Here is a 15,734-nt window from a genome sequence, read left to right as displayed (position 1 = left end):
AGCAAAATCTAAGCCAATTTTGTAAAAAAAAGTCTATATTTTTACTTCATACTATATAGCTATTGCAATCAACAGGAAAATTTGTTACCGGCAAACAAGATTCAAATCATGCATATGTGACCCCCATCCTACAATTTGTTGGAGCAAAATCATCAATGGGGTTCAAGTATGAAACATTATTGACCACTAACTTTACTATTTATTGAGACTGGACAATTTTATTCTAAATTGTGATTGGACAATTGTTCTTTATCATGATTGGCCAGCTTCTCTTGATTGGGATTGGTCAGCTTTTTTTGTCCTAAAAGCCATGTGAATGTTATTATTATGTTTTGTCTATAGTTTATACATAGTATTACAAAGTTTGTTGAACAAGAACAGTTGATTGACATGTACAGACAGATGCACACACGTATGAGGGTGATGACATAGCGAAACCTTTCTCATTGTTGAAAGAACGCTTTTAACGTTATGATCAATCAATTTCAACAAAATAGACATAAATAAAAGCAGAATACATGCATATACATTTATACAAATCATGGTATTAGGATAATCTGGCCCTTTTAACATAGGTTTCAATGACACTTCTCTCTTAGCTACCAGTTTCTTATATAGAATTATAGAAGATACAAATTTAAGATCTTAAAAATGTACATACATGAAACTTCAGATACTTAATCATATTACTGCCTATATTTACAGCTAAGTAACAGTCTTGGCTAAGATACTCGAAGTATTGCAAAGGACATGAAAGATATCCGGTTTGGCATTTCTTTCTACAATATATTTTGCACATATTCGTAATTAACTCTTGCATATCATGCATGTTGCAATTACACATTGCATGCACTATATTACAATCAACATTACCAGTATGCTAGCTACATGTAGAATAGCCATAGATTGTGCTACTAGCAAATTTGAAGTAGGGAATGTCTTAGGAGAACCAATATAGAGAACAATATCAATGTTCCTCATAATAAAATTTGATTATTCATCAGCTGTTATTTACATTGGTGGTGCCTTTACTGATAATTAGACGTTTCATTATCATTGCTCCTATACATTCAACTCCCCGCATACATTGTACGTGTAGATGCAACAAAGTGTGCTATCAAGCCTTTCAGTCAATTTCAGAGATTATGTCCAGTCAATTCAGAGTTCTCTTAAATACAAAGTAATAATGAAATAGCAATAGGAGACATAACATATACTTAGTGGTCGTCTCATATATTCTCCACATCGGCCAACTCATAACAAGGTAACTATGAGAACTGAAATAATGTTAGGTTTGCTTCATACACCTGTAGTGTACTAAGGTACCCAAAACATGTCTCTGTCATTTTTGCTTTGGATATGATTTTTATAAAATCTCCTGATTCAACAAAATAAGTAAAAACTGTACTTAGTTTTGTTATAAAGATTGTACCATTTTTGCCAGTGCACCATTTTCTAAAGGTTTTCTTCAAGCCAAGGTAAGACTGTATTAAACTCATACCAATCTGACCAGTAGAAAGGGAATACTGGCAGATATGTGTACTATTAAAGAAATCTTCATGGGGACTTAATTTCACAGTGGGAGGGGCAAGGAGACATTTGCAATGTTTTAACTTTCAAGGTTGCAGTTGCAAGGAAAAACCATAGCAATGACATGCAAGGCTGAACAATCATGTTCATTCTATGATGATCTTACAGCGATAGGTCAAAGCAAAAACTGCAAACATAAAACTACCATGAACATTACCAGTACTCGCATGACAGCCTATGGCTATTTGATAGCAATAACGCACAATTGACCATCTCTGCATTACTACCTTCGAATCTCATTCTGTGGCTTGCTGTCATTATAATGTTCTTAAATCTGGGCTACTACACAATTTACTTCACGTTTCAAAAGCTACAATAAAGAGGTGGCACTTAAATGTTGTGAGGGGGTCCAATAACTACGGGATATCAAGCAATTTGGCAAAGCGGTTTTCTTCTTGGGACAAAACTTATATTATAGTCCTACATCCCCCAAAGGTAACACTGGTCAATCTGCTATTCTTAACAGTTAACTAAGCCATGAAAATACTGGTAAAACTGACAACTGTTTGCTATACGCAAATCTATGGTATTCCCTACTTATTTGCTCTAAGAATTGTTTCATCGTACTTCCTATGTTACATCATGAGCTACTTTGTATACTACTTACTACTGACCTGTAGTGGCAACTTACAAGTAACAGTCATACTAAATATTGTGCTACAGTCTTTACTCTTGAGAATCCTTTTAATTAACAAAATACCTCTTAATATGCCTCACCTGTGTGGGGTCTGTGACTTGAGTGCTAAAGTACATGTACATTTAAATCTGTACTAGCTAATAATAGTGGCCACATCTGTATCATACAGACTACCAGGCCACTGTGAATCTAGTCTATAGTGGACACCTGTCTACTACATGATCAATCACTATAGACAGGTTTGACTGTAGACCGAGGATAGAATGGCTAACATATAGTTAGTATTATGACACTGCATCATTCTGCATTCACATCATCGGCTCTTCTATAGACATTGTATGAGGTAAGTTTAAAAGCAGCAATGACAAACCAAGTATACATAAGAACGTGGAGATGGTACACACATCTTTGACATGAATACAGCAGTTGACATCTTGGTTATGATAACCAGACACCGTAGCAACTACTGGTAACTCAGTCTTCAACAATGTGTAGTGTGAGCACTCTACAGAGTCCAGTTCTGCCCTTATTATCTGGCTTGTAGTGACCTGAGTGACCTCTGCAGAGCAGACATGACGGCCGCCAAGGTCGTGGTTTGTCTGCTGAGGAGGGTCCTGCTGGTGTCGCCCGCAGGCTTCCCCACAGCCGCCTCCATTGCCTTCACCGTGTCCCGGAACGACGAGATGACGTCGCACAGGCGCTGCCCCAGAGCCCGCGCCTGGTCCGTGCGACCCAGGGACTGCATGAGAGCCTGGGCGACCTCGCAGAGCTCCTTCAGGTGGTTGGTGCATGCGGTGAAGGTACTGGGGAGGTCCTTCAGTCCGTCAACACTCACGGCAATGCCCACGAGCTGGCGGGTGGCATTGCTAAACTCTCGTTGAGCATTTAGCACTGCCTGTTTCTGGTCGTTCACGCTGGGTTGTCCGGCCCGCATGGCTGCGTTTCCCACGTTCTGCATGTTACGTTGCGTTTCGCACAGCAGGGAGTCCGCCACAGCGTAGGTGCAGGCAAAGTTGACAGCCGCTCTTGCAGTCACGATGTACGATGGGGTCGCAGCAGGGGCGTTATTTGTCTTCTCATTTTGGGCTGCGTTCGTGGAGTTGGAGCTTTCCGGGGTATCCAATGCCTCGTTACTACTGGAGGATTCCCTCATAATTGGGGTGTGTCTTACTGGAGGTCTAGGTTTGGGTTTAGGCTTAGGTTTGGGAGGGGGAGGGTGTGAAGGGTCTGCATTGGGCGAATCTTTGGTGGCCGCCAAGGACACACTTCTTGGAGGCTTGGGGGGTTTTGGTAATCTGAGAGTTCCGGTGGCAGCAGCCAGAGATTGCGACTTTAACTCATTCTGAGTACTCAACATGCTGGATCCGTGGAGTTTTGTAATCCGTCTATCGAGTGTGAGTGTCTGACCTTCGGCAGAAGGGGAGGTGTTGTAAACAGCGGATACAGAACTGGGATGGCTGCATCTTTTCAAGGTATCGGTCGATGCGTTGGGATTGGGGTAGTACATGGCACGTTTGGGGATAGGGTGGCTCAGTTGCCGAATAAAGACTGGTTGGCTTTGAGTTGCCAAACCAGAACGAAGGACGACTTTATCTGAAGGAGCAAAACACTTGGGCTGGAGGGTCTCTTCAAACTCCTTTAGAAAAGAGGTGACAATTTGACTCTTTGGTCTGGCAGGCACGTCATTCTCCTGTTCCTCTTTCGTTGGCGATGCGTCAAAACTTGCAGAGAAGCGGTTCTCCCATCGAGCGCGCAGCTGCCTGACTGAAGCAACATTGGGATCAGTTGGTTCTGAAGTTCCTTTCTCGGTTGTTTCAGAATTGTCCAAAGGTGGTTTTGTTTCTGTTGGTACCTCAGACCTGTTTTTCTCGTTATTTTCCTCAGGGTGACACTTTTCCTCAGCAGGCCCGGAAATGATTGAGTTAATGCTTTTTTCCTCCACTGAACTGATCTTCTCCACCTCAATGTCTTCATCATCACTCTGTCCCTCTTCCACAATCTTAAGTTCAGTAAGCGGTGATGTCTTCACTTCTGGCTGGTCGACCACAACATTGGCATCACTACTACATTCTTCTAGCTGTCTGGGAACAACATTGCTGTTAACGTTCTTCTCCACAGCTGGCAACTCAGTTGCCACACTGCTACTAGCCTCTGTGGTCACTGGAGGTTCTTCATTCACAACAGTGCCGACATGTGTCTGATCTTCATCTACAGTATTTTCTGTCTTTGCCTGACGAGGTTCAACATTTTTAGTTGCAGGGGTAGAAGCAATAACTGGCAGATGTGAGGGCTTACAAGGTTGGGGTGCAGACAGCACCTTTTTAGGTGATGGAGTCACAACAGGACTATCATCTACATCATTGATCTGTTCTTCAGTGTCCTCTTCCTTCATATCTTCCTCTGCAAAAGGGATTGGTGATGGGACCTTGGGGACTGTATAACTGTCTATTACTTCTGTTGGCACAACTGGAGATGTAGGTCTGTCTACCTCCTCGTCTTTCTTGAATTTTTCAGCTGCATCTTTGGAAAGCGGTTCCTTGGTGACTTGTGCGGTGGTGTGAGCACTCTCCTTTTGCACCTTTTTCTCCTTTGGGAGTGTGGGGGGAATGGGCGCTGCACTAACTACTGGCGTCTCCTCCTTGGGAGTTCGTCTGATGGGTCTCAGTGCAGATCTACCGAGTGGCAATGATGACCTGGAGGAGGGAGACAGCTTCATTTCCTTGGCGGGTTCTTGATGGGACTGTTTCCAGCAGATACCACCAGTCTCTCGGGAAGCGGAAAACTGCCGTCATCATCCTCTACTGACCCGAAGGTCATGGAACGTACCATAGGAAGCACAGGGAGGGGCCGAGAGACATTGCCAGTGAGCTGACGTGGCCTGGCAGTGAACAACATTGGCAGAGGGACGGGTTGGCTGGCCTTAGGCTGATCTTTACTCTCGTCTTCTCTTCTTATTTCTCCTTCTGGCTTTTCTTTCCTGTCACTTTGTACCATTGGAACATTTTCAACCGATTGGGTAGAAGATTCATCAGGAGCATACTTGTCTTCATCATTGTCTCTCTTAGCTTCACTCAAAGTCACAACAACCGGTGGTGTAGAGTTTTCTATTGCACATGAGTTCTCCTCCTTTGTATTCTCCTCAACACTGACAGGTGTTAAATATTCAGCAGTCTGCCTATTTTCTGTTGCCTCTACGTTAGAGTCTACCTTCTTTTGGTCTTCCTTTGCTTTGATTTCAGCTGGTTTGGCTTGAGTCGTTTCTCTTCCTTTCACAACAGGCTGCTTCTCTTTTTCCTGTTCTTTTCCTTTTCCCTGCTCTTGACGTTTGACAACAGCCTGCTGTGACGTTTCCTCACGTTTTTCAACCTTAGGCTTCTCTTCCAATGGCTGTTTGGTCTGTTGGCCATCAAATTGCCTTGCCTTTAAGGTAACCCACTGTTTATCGTCCTTGTCACTGCCTTGTTGATCCTTATCTGTTCCGGGACTCTTGACCTCTTTCTTCTCTTTAGTCGGTGTGGTTTTCAGGGGAAGCAGTCGTTTGGCTTTCAACCTCGGATTGGGAGACGGCCCGTGGACAGGGGGCGGTTTGCTATCCCTGTGAAGAGAACTGTCAATATTACTAACATGGTCTGATGGGGGTGGTGGTACAACCATGGTGTCTAAAGTGTCAGGGCGGAGGACCTCAGCTGGAGGGGGCGGGACGGTCATGGCCTCTATCAGCTGCCGCAACTCATCATCGCTGTTCACCTCCGCTGTAGTCTCTGCCTCCTCATCCTCTGCAAGAGAAACAGAGCGGATCATTCCTGGTTCTAAACCCACTTCTAACAGTGGGACGTCCATACCCCTACCTGCCAGTTTTTGTCTAGTATGGAGGTGTGTTAATCGGGGGGTGGGTGTGCATATTAGTGGTACTTAGAATTAAATCAATGAGGAGTAACGAGAACCTATGAGTGCACGATGGAAGGTCAACAACATAAACCTAACTAGCGAGTTAGAGAGCAGACGAAGAACAAAACGATAATATAATTATGCATAAACAGACTTAGGGTTCTAGTCAAGTAAAAAGATAGGCGAAGGCCGCAGTCCAACACGTCCTCACTTAAAAAAGCGAGGTAGACTGGCGTGTTAGGAAGTGCAAACCGAACCAATACCACAGCAGTAGAGGAGCAAAGGCAGGCTACCTAACACAGCTTTAAGCATCTCACTGGCAGGCTCCAGTACAGGCTGACTGTTGTTGTCTCTAGATTCGCCTGGCTTCAGACGTGCTATACCAGTCCCTGGCACGGCGTAACTGGCCATGTTTTGCTGGAAGTACCTGGTCATAAGAGAAGGCACACCATGAAGTGGTCTAAGTTTTAGTAGTACTGTGCAGTGAGTGACCCTCCTGGCTTTTGTAATGCTCTGTCTCGGCTGTGCTTGTGTGCTGTGGGGTAACAAGTGTTAAAACATTACAGTGCAAACATGTGAGAAAAACACCAGTGAATGCTAAATTTCTAACTATGTTCAGCTTTAAGCCGTCTCATTGGATCATTAAGTATTCATGAATCAAACACTTTCTGGAAACAGACACACGGTGTTCTAGCTTATTTATCTTATCACTTATCATTTTGATTAAACAAAGACCTTTCAAATTGGAGTCTTCCGTTTCAGCCAACTTGTTTATCAATGACACTTAACAATTAGCAAGTAAACAAACTCAAGTTGAGAATGCCTTTATTTTTTTTTTACATTTCTATATCTGTACACAAACACATAAAACACAAACATACACCTACATGCATACATGGATACATACCTACCATTATACTTACATGTATCTAGTACACATGAGTAGGTTAAAAAATCCATTTAAAAAACACTCATAAAACACATATTGATCCAATATAATTAATGTTCATACATGTATGACATCACAGTATCAGTACAACACCACAGAAGAAACATCTCTTTAAGATTGAGGTCATCTCATTACCTATTGATTGCTGAAAGTTCCCCGCTACCGTCGACAGTCTCTGATGAGATGGTCTCGTTCCCGGAGTCTGACTCCGAGTCCGACTGGGACTCCTCCCCGGCCGGCGCTTCCCCTGCTTCTTGTGGTGCGCTTGATGTGTTCTCTAGCTGTAAAGTCGGGTCCAGGTCTGAAGACTCAGATTCGGTCTGAAAGAATCCAAGCCAACTACAAATGAGTCTGAATACACGAGTGTTGCATCCAAAAGCCTTAAACATCTGACAGGTACTGTACATGCAAGTCACTGTTGTCAAGCTGCAAAACAAGCTACACCATTATGCTAAATAACGTTTTTTATTTAGAATATGGCCCTCTTTTATCTTAGATGTCTACTTAGTTAACAGTCTTTCCATAACCTGAAGTTTTTTGCTTCCTTTAAGTTTACTGTAACAAAATATCAACCAATGTTTAAAAAAAACACATCTGCAGACAATGTAGTACCTTAAACAGGGAGAAGGGGCATAACTATCTCAGGCCCTCTTATAAATATGTCTTGTCACATCATAATGAACATCATCAGTCACGTGACAAGAGAACTCCAAGACAAGATCTACCAGATGGAAAAAGAGAGTATGTCTCGAAATCTCCCCAAGTAGTTATATAATTTACATTGTGTTTAATCGTTTAAATATTACGTCAAAAGTAAATATAGAAGTGGGAGAAACCACTAACCTCCTCCTTCAGACTTCTGGACAGCTTCCCTGCCATTCCCAGCGCGGGTCCTCTCCCTCCCGTAGGCATACCGGATGAACCCTCCCCTGTCCCTACACCAAATGCAACATTCTTGACCGAGTCCCTGAACTGTGGCGGTGGGGTAGATGCCGTGAAATGCACTGATTCTTCTTCCTCATAGGCCACGTCTTCCAAGGAGAGTGGGGGTGGCAGGATGCGGAGATCGATGATCTCCTCGGCTACCTCCCTGTGGGACGGAGGGTCTGTGGGCTCTGCTGAGTTGTCTTTACTGGTGGTGGCGTTACTGGGAGGCGGCCTGTGTATGGGACTGTCCTCTGCATTGTTCAACACAGGCTGAGAAGAAGACTGGTTCTGGCCGGACCCATCGTACATGAAGCCAATGTTCCTGGATCTATCCAGGGTGTTACATACTGTAGAGGGTGACGCACCGCCTGCCCAGCCTTTACTCGAGCCCACCTCAAGTCCATCTAAGGAGTCCGCTCGTATGATGTCTGGGTCCCTTCGAGGACTTGGATCCCTACTAGGGCTCGACCCAAACCTTATTTCTGCGTAGTCCTTCTTGCCAAGCACGAACAACGCTTCCCGGTGTCCTTTGTCCATCGGCCTACTGCTGTCTTCTGCTTCTAGCCTTTCCAGTTCCCTTCTGATGGCGACGCTCCCGACACTTATGTCCAAGTCGTCCTGAAAGCTCTGGTACATCGAGTCTCCTGCCGCCAGCGAATCTGTGTCGCTTGTGAAGGATGACTCTGACGACTCCACCGATTCGGACCCATCGAGGTGGTTCATGCTATCCAGGGTCGCTCTGCTGCCGTTTTTCATGCTAGGCATCATCTTCTCCGGAGCTTCTGTCCACTTGATGCCTGCAGGCAGCTGCTTTTCTCCGACCTATGGTTACAATACACAAAACACATGTTAAGCTCCTGATGCTGTACATGTATTACTCTCTGAATAATATCTTGCTATTACATATGAAAGACCCGTTTGTATCTTGTCAAGACAATGCAAATAGGACCACCAGGCAATCCTCGACTAACAAACTTGGGGTGACTGGAGTCATACATTTTGTAAGTGATGAAGTAAAGAGGTCAGTTGCAGTATCAGGACAAGTCATCTGGAACAGAATCACTGACGCTGCAAGATACGCTCCATCTCTGAGGACAGGACATTGGCATTGTTTTTAGACGGATACTATGTGTATGTGGCTCTGAATGGTAATATCTACAGGTTTGTGACCAAAACATGTATTATTTTTTTTCTAGACTTGCAAATCTGACAAGCAACAAATAAAATTGGCGTGGCCTTTAATGTATGTATGTAATGCTTGTTCACCTTAATCCGTGGAGTAACCTAGATTCGTTGTTGTAAAAAACTGGGTATTTAGAGGTTTCAGGTCAACAAGGTGGGTTTCAAATGTCAACATTTTCAAATATTGCACTGTGAAACTACCTTCCATCTATTTAATGACCCCAGAATACCCTACGGTTACGCTGCGGATAAAGGTGAACTGGCATTATGTACCTTTTCCGTGGGTTTCTCGCTGGCAGAAGTGGTGGTAGTCGGGACAGTCTGGGTCTTGTTGTCCTGTACATGCTCGGCACACGGTGTGGGGCCTTCTGTCAGGTCCACCCAGTGCTCGCCCTCCTGAAGCACGGAGCCGTCTTGTTCACCCTGCTTCTTGCTGACTTGTGCCGGAACGTCGCTGGGGTAGCTCCAGTGGGAGGCCTTCACCCGGTGGATGGAGCTGTATGGAGGAGCTGAAAGGAAATGTTATACAATTATTAGTTTCATCTGTTGTCATTTTGTTATGATCTGAGTATGGAGGAGCTGAAGGGAAATGGTAAGACACTTTGAGAAGGATGGTTTCAGTTTTCCCTGATATTGCCAACTTGATGAGCCACCAGAAAACAGTAGCTTTAACCAAAGATCAGCTTGCCCGTAGCAGGGCCTACTTCCAAGGCTAAATTTTCAGCATATCAGGTCCACTATCACACACAGGTGATGCATATAATTGTTTTAATTTATGGCTATATATATGTGACTTCATTATCGATGAAGCCATAGCTTGTCTCTGGGGTCAGTTTGCCAAGCACTTATTTTGCAGATGGTTTCCCAAAAGAAGACTTTTTCTTTATGAACAAAAGAAGAAAAAGTAATAGATCATTTTGTTGATGGATACTTGCAATTGGCTGTATACTTAAAGGTAAAGTAAACGTTCTCTCTACATATCTAAGTTAAGAAACTTAATCATATTCCATCTACTTTTCAAATTACTTAGTACAACATTTGATCACCACCAAATAAAGTAGGAAAAGTCAACCTAATGTTTTTTAAGAACTGCTCATCACACTTTTCACACTTCATGTACGTAAGCATGTCACACAGCACATTACCAGTATTACAGCACTATAACGCACAAGGAAGACACGCAATGACAGTAGTTATTAAGTACCAAAAAGGGCATCCACAACAGCTGTCTTATATGGTTGTCACATCTGCTCATGGTAGGAACAGTTGGTTTTGCTTAGAACAAAATTTAATAATCTTTAATGCAATATTCCTACTTGTCCTAGATGACTGGTATGTTTTGAGTAATGAGACTCCAATAGGAAAGTCTACAAGTTCTGCAAACTCAAACTTGACATTTTCCTTTGACATCAATAAGAAACAAAAAAACTTTTTCTGACTGAGCAGAACTGTTCAAACAAAGAGTAATCTACAGTAGACAGACATTGTGAATGCCCTATAAGATCCTTTTAAACAATTGTCATTGATAGCACGTTCTTCTACACTTCAAAGTGCTGCCAAAGCATGCTGTGTGACAGGCGTACACACCTGACCTTTCCTACAGGGGTATCTCACTGAACCTGTAGTACTGTATGTTGGCAGCATTGCTACAGTCAAGTGATTTGACAGGGCACTTATCGAATTTTGTTGATAAAAAATTAATATTTTTCTGCTTTACGTGTTGTCTTTTTAGCATTACTTGACGTGTACATTTTTCATAATACTCACACAACAAAGTCAAGGGTGTCACAAATACTATTCAGAATGTAGCGACGTTGCTAACATACCGCCGCCCAGTGAGCTACCCCCTTAAGGCTTAAGTCACACTTCCAAACCAGGGCCCGGCCGGGATGTTTAAAGGAACGAAAAGTTACCTAAGAATATGCACAAATCAAGCCATGAATCTTATTTTCAAATTTTGTGTATTCTGATGTCTTTTATATTTATTTATTCTTTTTGCTCCCAAAAGCTGCCTAGCTGGGCCCCGGTTTGGAAATGTGACCTAGGCCTAAGGTAGAAAATACCAACCTTCCTTGCTGAAGGCATTTCCTGCAGACCCCTTGCCTAGCATAACCAAGCATGCATGCAACAGACAGAAGTGGGAAATAGCAACCAGTAAAGGAAAGCAAAACAGATCTTTAGCAGGGCACCATTGCTGAGAAAAGTTAAGTTCTGGAAAGATTAGAGTCTAGTAGGAAATAAAGGTAGTAGATGAGGTAGCATCACCAAAATATATTGAGATATTACATGCATACTAAATGCTTATAAAATAATGTGAATTATGTGATAAAGTAGAAATTTGCAAAGATATGTATGAGGTGAGCATATTGAGGTGAATATGACATTCCCATAACAAAATTCAAAGCTCATAAAAAATATTATATCGTAAGAGAAAATTTGAATGGTCATGCATTATGAATTTCTGGTGTTAGAATTTGTGTAATGCTAGTTCACCTTTATCGGCAGGTTAACCTATATCCATTGTATAAAAAAAATAGGGTAATTAGGGATATCAAGTTGATGGACAGTGGTTTCAACATTTTCAAAATACTTCAGTGTGAAAACACTGTCCATCAACTTAATAATATCCATAAATATCCCATTTTTTAATACAACGGATATAGGTTACCCATGAATAAAGGTGAACTAGCGTAAAATGAGTTTCCTAATATAGGTAAACATACTGTAAATGCAGAAATGTTCACGGTGGTTTTATGTTCGCGGTTTTTGCAAGGCAGTCTTACCGCGAACTTAAAACTATCGCAAACATTTTCCATTATAGTATGAGACTACAGTGTATGGCACTACCGCGAACTTAAAACCACCGCAAACACTCCATTTTCCTGCTCCCGCTAAAGTAAATCCCCACGAACTTAAATGCATTTACAGTACAGGTAAACGTAATTCAACAAAACTGATTGCCCCAGCTATGACAGACAGAAGCCTCACCTGACAAGCCTGACAAGGGGAGAGTCTGTTCCATGGACAGCAGAGAAGCATCAGGGTTGACAAACATTTGGTAATACCCATTCAGAAGACAGGCAAAGTCCCACGCATCGTCCCTCTGCATCAGGAGCTTGATTGGCTGCAGGTGGAGAATCAAAAGAGATTCAGTGATCTCATAATCTAGACAAATGTAGATGCCCTTGATCAAAGTTTAAGGCCCACTCAAATTCATTGGATGATTACAACCCTAGGCTGTCCTTAGGATAATCGTACAAGATCCAACTGTCTTGTCGACGAAAAAGCCCTCTAAGGTCCTACTAGTCTGCGTGTGATTCTGTCACAGCCTGCTTGAAAATTCTCTGACAGGAAAGTCGTCTAATGGGCTGGAATAAATGTGGCAGTGCCGTACATCAGATCAAACTTGAGTATCATGAGACACAGAGAAATGAGGTTAGATCCACAGTGGGTTGTACCCCAAATGGGCTTTGGTGAAACTGTCACCCTGCATGGATCTGATCTAACAGAAATATATTTCCTAGTCTGTCCCTAAGCCATAACAACAACTGATAATCAAAAATAATACAATATTGCAAATACTCTACATGCACAGTAAGGACTTAATTTCATAATGTAAACGACACCTAAATATTCTAAAAAAATCATGATGGTTTGTTATACATTGTTATAAAAGAAAAGTATGTGTTTTTGTATAAAATAAAATTTGCGTACTCTGACATCTTTGATGTGGATCTCCACGCGCTGCAGAGCGTCACTCTCGTACTGCAGATCCACCCGCATCAGGTGGCAGAAGTCGGCCAGCAGCGCCAGCGGGTTCCCACGGTTGTTCAGCACGTGGCTCAGGCCGCAGTGCGGACTAACCAGAAGGACCACCTCCGTGCGCCGATCATGCTGTGAAAATGGAGAATGGAAAATGGAGTTATCAATCACTTTTCATAGTACAAGCTGCCTAAACAGTATAGAAACAAGGGGGGTTCCCTCGGTTGTTCAACACGTGGCTCAGGCCACAGTGTGGACTAACCAGAAGGACCACCTCCGTGCGCCGATCATGCTGAGGAAAATGGACAGGGAGTTTTTAGTCGTTTTTTGCACAAGCTCCTCATACAAAATACAAAAGACCAGAATTCCTTCCATTTACTTTGATGTTACCAAGGGCAAGAGTTTGGGTCTTTTATTGATAATTTTATGTATCATTGCTATCCATTTGCAACCGTTTTTGGGGGCATGGATAAAAAAAAGAGTAGCTTAGCTGGGCAACATAACATGTTGCTCATTGTAAGGAGATGCTGTTGTGTACCTATCAAACTTGACGACATGATCAGTTGGAAAGGAAAAAAAAGATACGAAATTGAGTACAAATCTAAGCTGCATATACATACAGTTGTTTCTAGTATTAAACATTAAATAACAACAAATATGCAACAATGGCATGTTTTCCCTGGAAGCTAAAGAACAAATTTAAGATATGGGTTTTAGGAAAGTCAGGGCATTTCCACTCACCATAAGCGTCGCCTGGAAGTACTTGCCTCCAAATGACCTGAGCTCAGACATGATCTTTAGGTAGTGCAGCTTGGCTTGGAGAGGGGACAGGGTCTGGAACAGAAAAATCCAACATCTCACACAATCTGCTTATGATCCTACAATGGTTGTATTACTTAATAATATAGATCTGTTGAATGTTCAAAATCTAAGCTTTCCTCACTGGTAGCGTATGTAGAAATGTTCAAAAAAAGTAAGCTTGTCATGAAGTCGATAAGGGGTATCTACATACATTTTGTACATGATGCAAGTATCGAATCTCTACAGATCTTAATAACACACTGTTTTGACTGCAACCGATGAGAGGCCAAATTTTTTTACATTTTGTGTGTTTTTTGCCTCATACTTTTGCATCATGCGTCATATTCAAATTATAAAATCAAACGGCACTGGTAGCCCAATGGTAGCTCATCGATCATTGTCTAATGGAAACGGGGCCTAAGAGGCATGAACTGTCTACATGTCTTTTTTCCTGCACAACAGCATCATTCGTAATGCTATTTACGTCCCTACATATGGCAGACAATGACGACAGCCTACTAACTATTCACAGTACATTCTGCAGTGCCTGGGAGATAACTAGAGCCAACTGTCACCACAACAGATCTCTGACCTTGCCAGCAACAGGGGGAAATGGAGGAAACTTACAGTTGCCAGCACAGCAGCAGCCAACCAATGACAATGACTAATAGCTTGACCTGGTCTGTACTTCTTCACCTTAATATTTTAAGTCTCAATGATCTCACTGGCTTGGACAAGTTTTCAAAAACTCACTTGTCCTATCAGGCAAGTACATAAAAAATTTACTTGGCCAAACCAACTTTTCACTTGCTTAAAATTTGAATTACACTTTTCAATGTATTTTCACTCCCAACAATGGAATTTGGGGATATCAGGGATATAGGTTGTTTACACACATGATTACATAAAGCCTGATGACTTTTTTTTCAGAGGCATATCATAGTTTGTTTCCTCTTTGGTTGTAATAATTGGTGGTGAACCGGTGAGAAAAATAACAACAAAAACATCAGCACATGCAACGAGTGAATACTGTAGTGGGCCCAACTCATAAAAAAATCTTCACTTGCCAGATTGGGCAAGTGGGATTTGACACTAGTCCGAGTGGCACTTTCACTTGCCCTGGACAATCGGACTAGTGGACTTGTCCAACAATTTCTCACCTTCTGTCCGGGAGCAGTCAGGCTGTGCTGCACCACCTTCAGATGGTGGCCGAGTAACCGCTTCAGCTCTTTCTCCTTCACTGTCTGCAGCATTGATGGAGGCAGGAACTTGTCCAAACCACACTCCTTCCTGTAGATAGTACATTCATTGCCACCAGTAAGTCAAAATACTCATCAATGGTACATTAAAAAAGGCAAAGAGTTGTCCTCAATTGAGGCAAAGTATGGTACATTCATGGAGGCAGGAACTTGTCCAAACCACACTCCTTCCTGTACATACACAATGAATCATACATCTTGCATACAGGGTTTTAACCAGCGCAAACTTGTGTCACGTAATTTTGGACTGTTATGCTAATTTTTGGACCACTACGCCTCACTCCACTCCCTTGCCAGTACCCATATGCTAATTACTAAAAATAAAATCCTAGCTAGAACCCTGAACTGTCATCAATCAATCCACGACCTACCTACTCCCCAGTTCCTTGACCTTCAGGTCGCTAGAGGGACAAGGTAGACATGAAGATAGAGAACTGTCTCCAGGCTGGCCTCTATTTTGCTATAGTTAGTCTTTCTAGCAGGTTTAGGGACGTCCAATCAATCAAGATACAAGAAACAAACATAAATCTTCACTCCTTTGGCAATAGTCCTAAAGCTGGATTGATCCATCTTATACGCAAAAGCAAAAAATGTGCCTTTTTGATTCTGGAAATAACAGTAACTCCTGAAAATGACCTATGAAACCAAGAAATGATGCTAAATATTGATGAATAAAGAGACTCTCTTTACACTGCTTTATCTTCACCAACGTTTCGTGGACCATCTGTCACCTTCTTCA

At 42.5% G+C, this 15,734-nt stretch overlaps 2 protein-coding genes across 6 annotated transcripts in view; both read right to left on the bottom strand.

Annotated features, from left to right (window-relative positions):
* Nucleotides 1-1,372: 1,372 nt before the first annotated feature.
* Nucleotides 1,373-4,980, bottom strand: LOC118419542 (histone acetyltransferase KAT6A-like). Its single transcript, XM_035825974.1, has one exon. The coding sequence runs from the start codon at nt 4,941-4,943 to the stop codon at nt 2,757-2,759; it is 2,187 nt and encodes a 728-aa protein (XP_035681867.1). The 5' UTR covers nt 4,944-4,980; the 3' UTR covers nt 1,373-2,756.
* The window catches only part of LOC118419533 (FERM and PDZ domain-containing protein 4-like), a 66,296-nt gene continuing 55,464 nt past the window's right edge, over nt 4,903-15,734 (bottom strand). For 2 of the 5 annotated variants that reach the window (XM_035825952.1, XM_035825953.1), the window contains exons 12-21: nt 14,897-15,026; nt 13,677-13,769; nt 12,888-13,067; nt 12,162-12,297; nt 11,241-11,276; nt 9,447-9,682; nt 7,908-8,813; nt 7,200-7,384; nt 6,409-6,542; nt 4,903-6,003 (exon numbers count right to left, since the gene is read on the bottom strand). In XM_035825952.1, the coding sequence (XP_035681845.1) occupies nt 4,940-6,003; nt 6,409-6,542; nt 7,200-7,384; nt 7,908-8,813; nt 9,447-9,682; nt 11,241-11,276; nt 12,162-12,297; nt 12,888-13,067; nt 13,677-13,769; nt 14,897-15,026 (3,100 nt within the window). In that variant the 3' untranslated portion in view covers nt 4,903-4,939. The remainder of the gene's footprint in view (nt 6,004-6,408; nt 6,543-7,199; nt 7,385-7,907; nt 8,814-9,446; nt 9,683-11,240; nt 11,277-12,161; nt 12,298-12,887; nt 13,068-13,676; nt 13,770-14,896; nt 15,027-15,734) is intronic. The other 3 variants (XM_035825955.1, XM_035825954.1, XM_035825956.1) reach the window with 3 other exon arrangements.

Source organism: Branchiostoma floridae, chromosome 7 (genome assembly GCF_000003815.2).
Source record: "Branchiostoma floridae strain S238N-H82 chromosome 7, Bfl_VNyyK, whole genome shotgun sequence".
NCBI lineage: Eukaryota > Metazoa > Chordata > Leptocardii > Amphioxiformes > Branchiostomatidae > Branchiostoma > Branchiostoma floridae.
The sequence above is the reverse complement of the archived record's forward strand: the minus strand, read 5'-3'. Positions and strand labels throughout refer to the sequence as shown.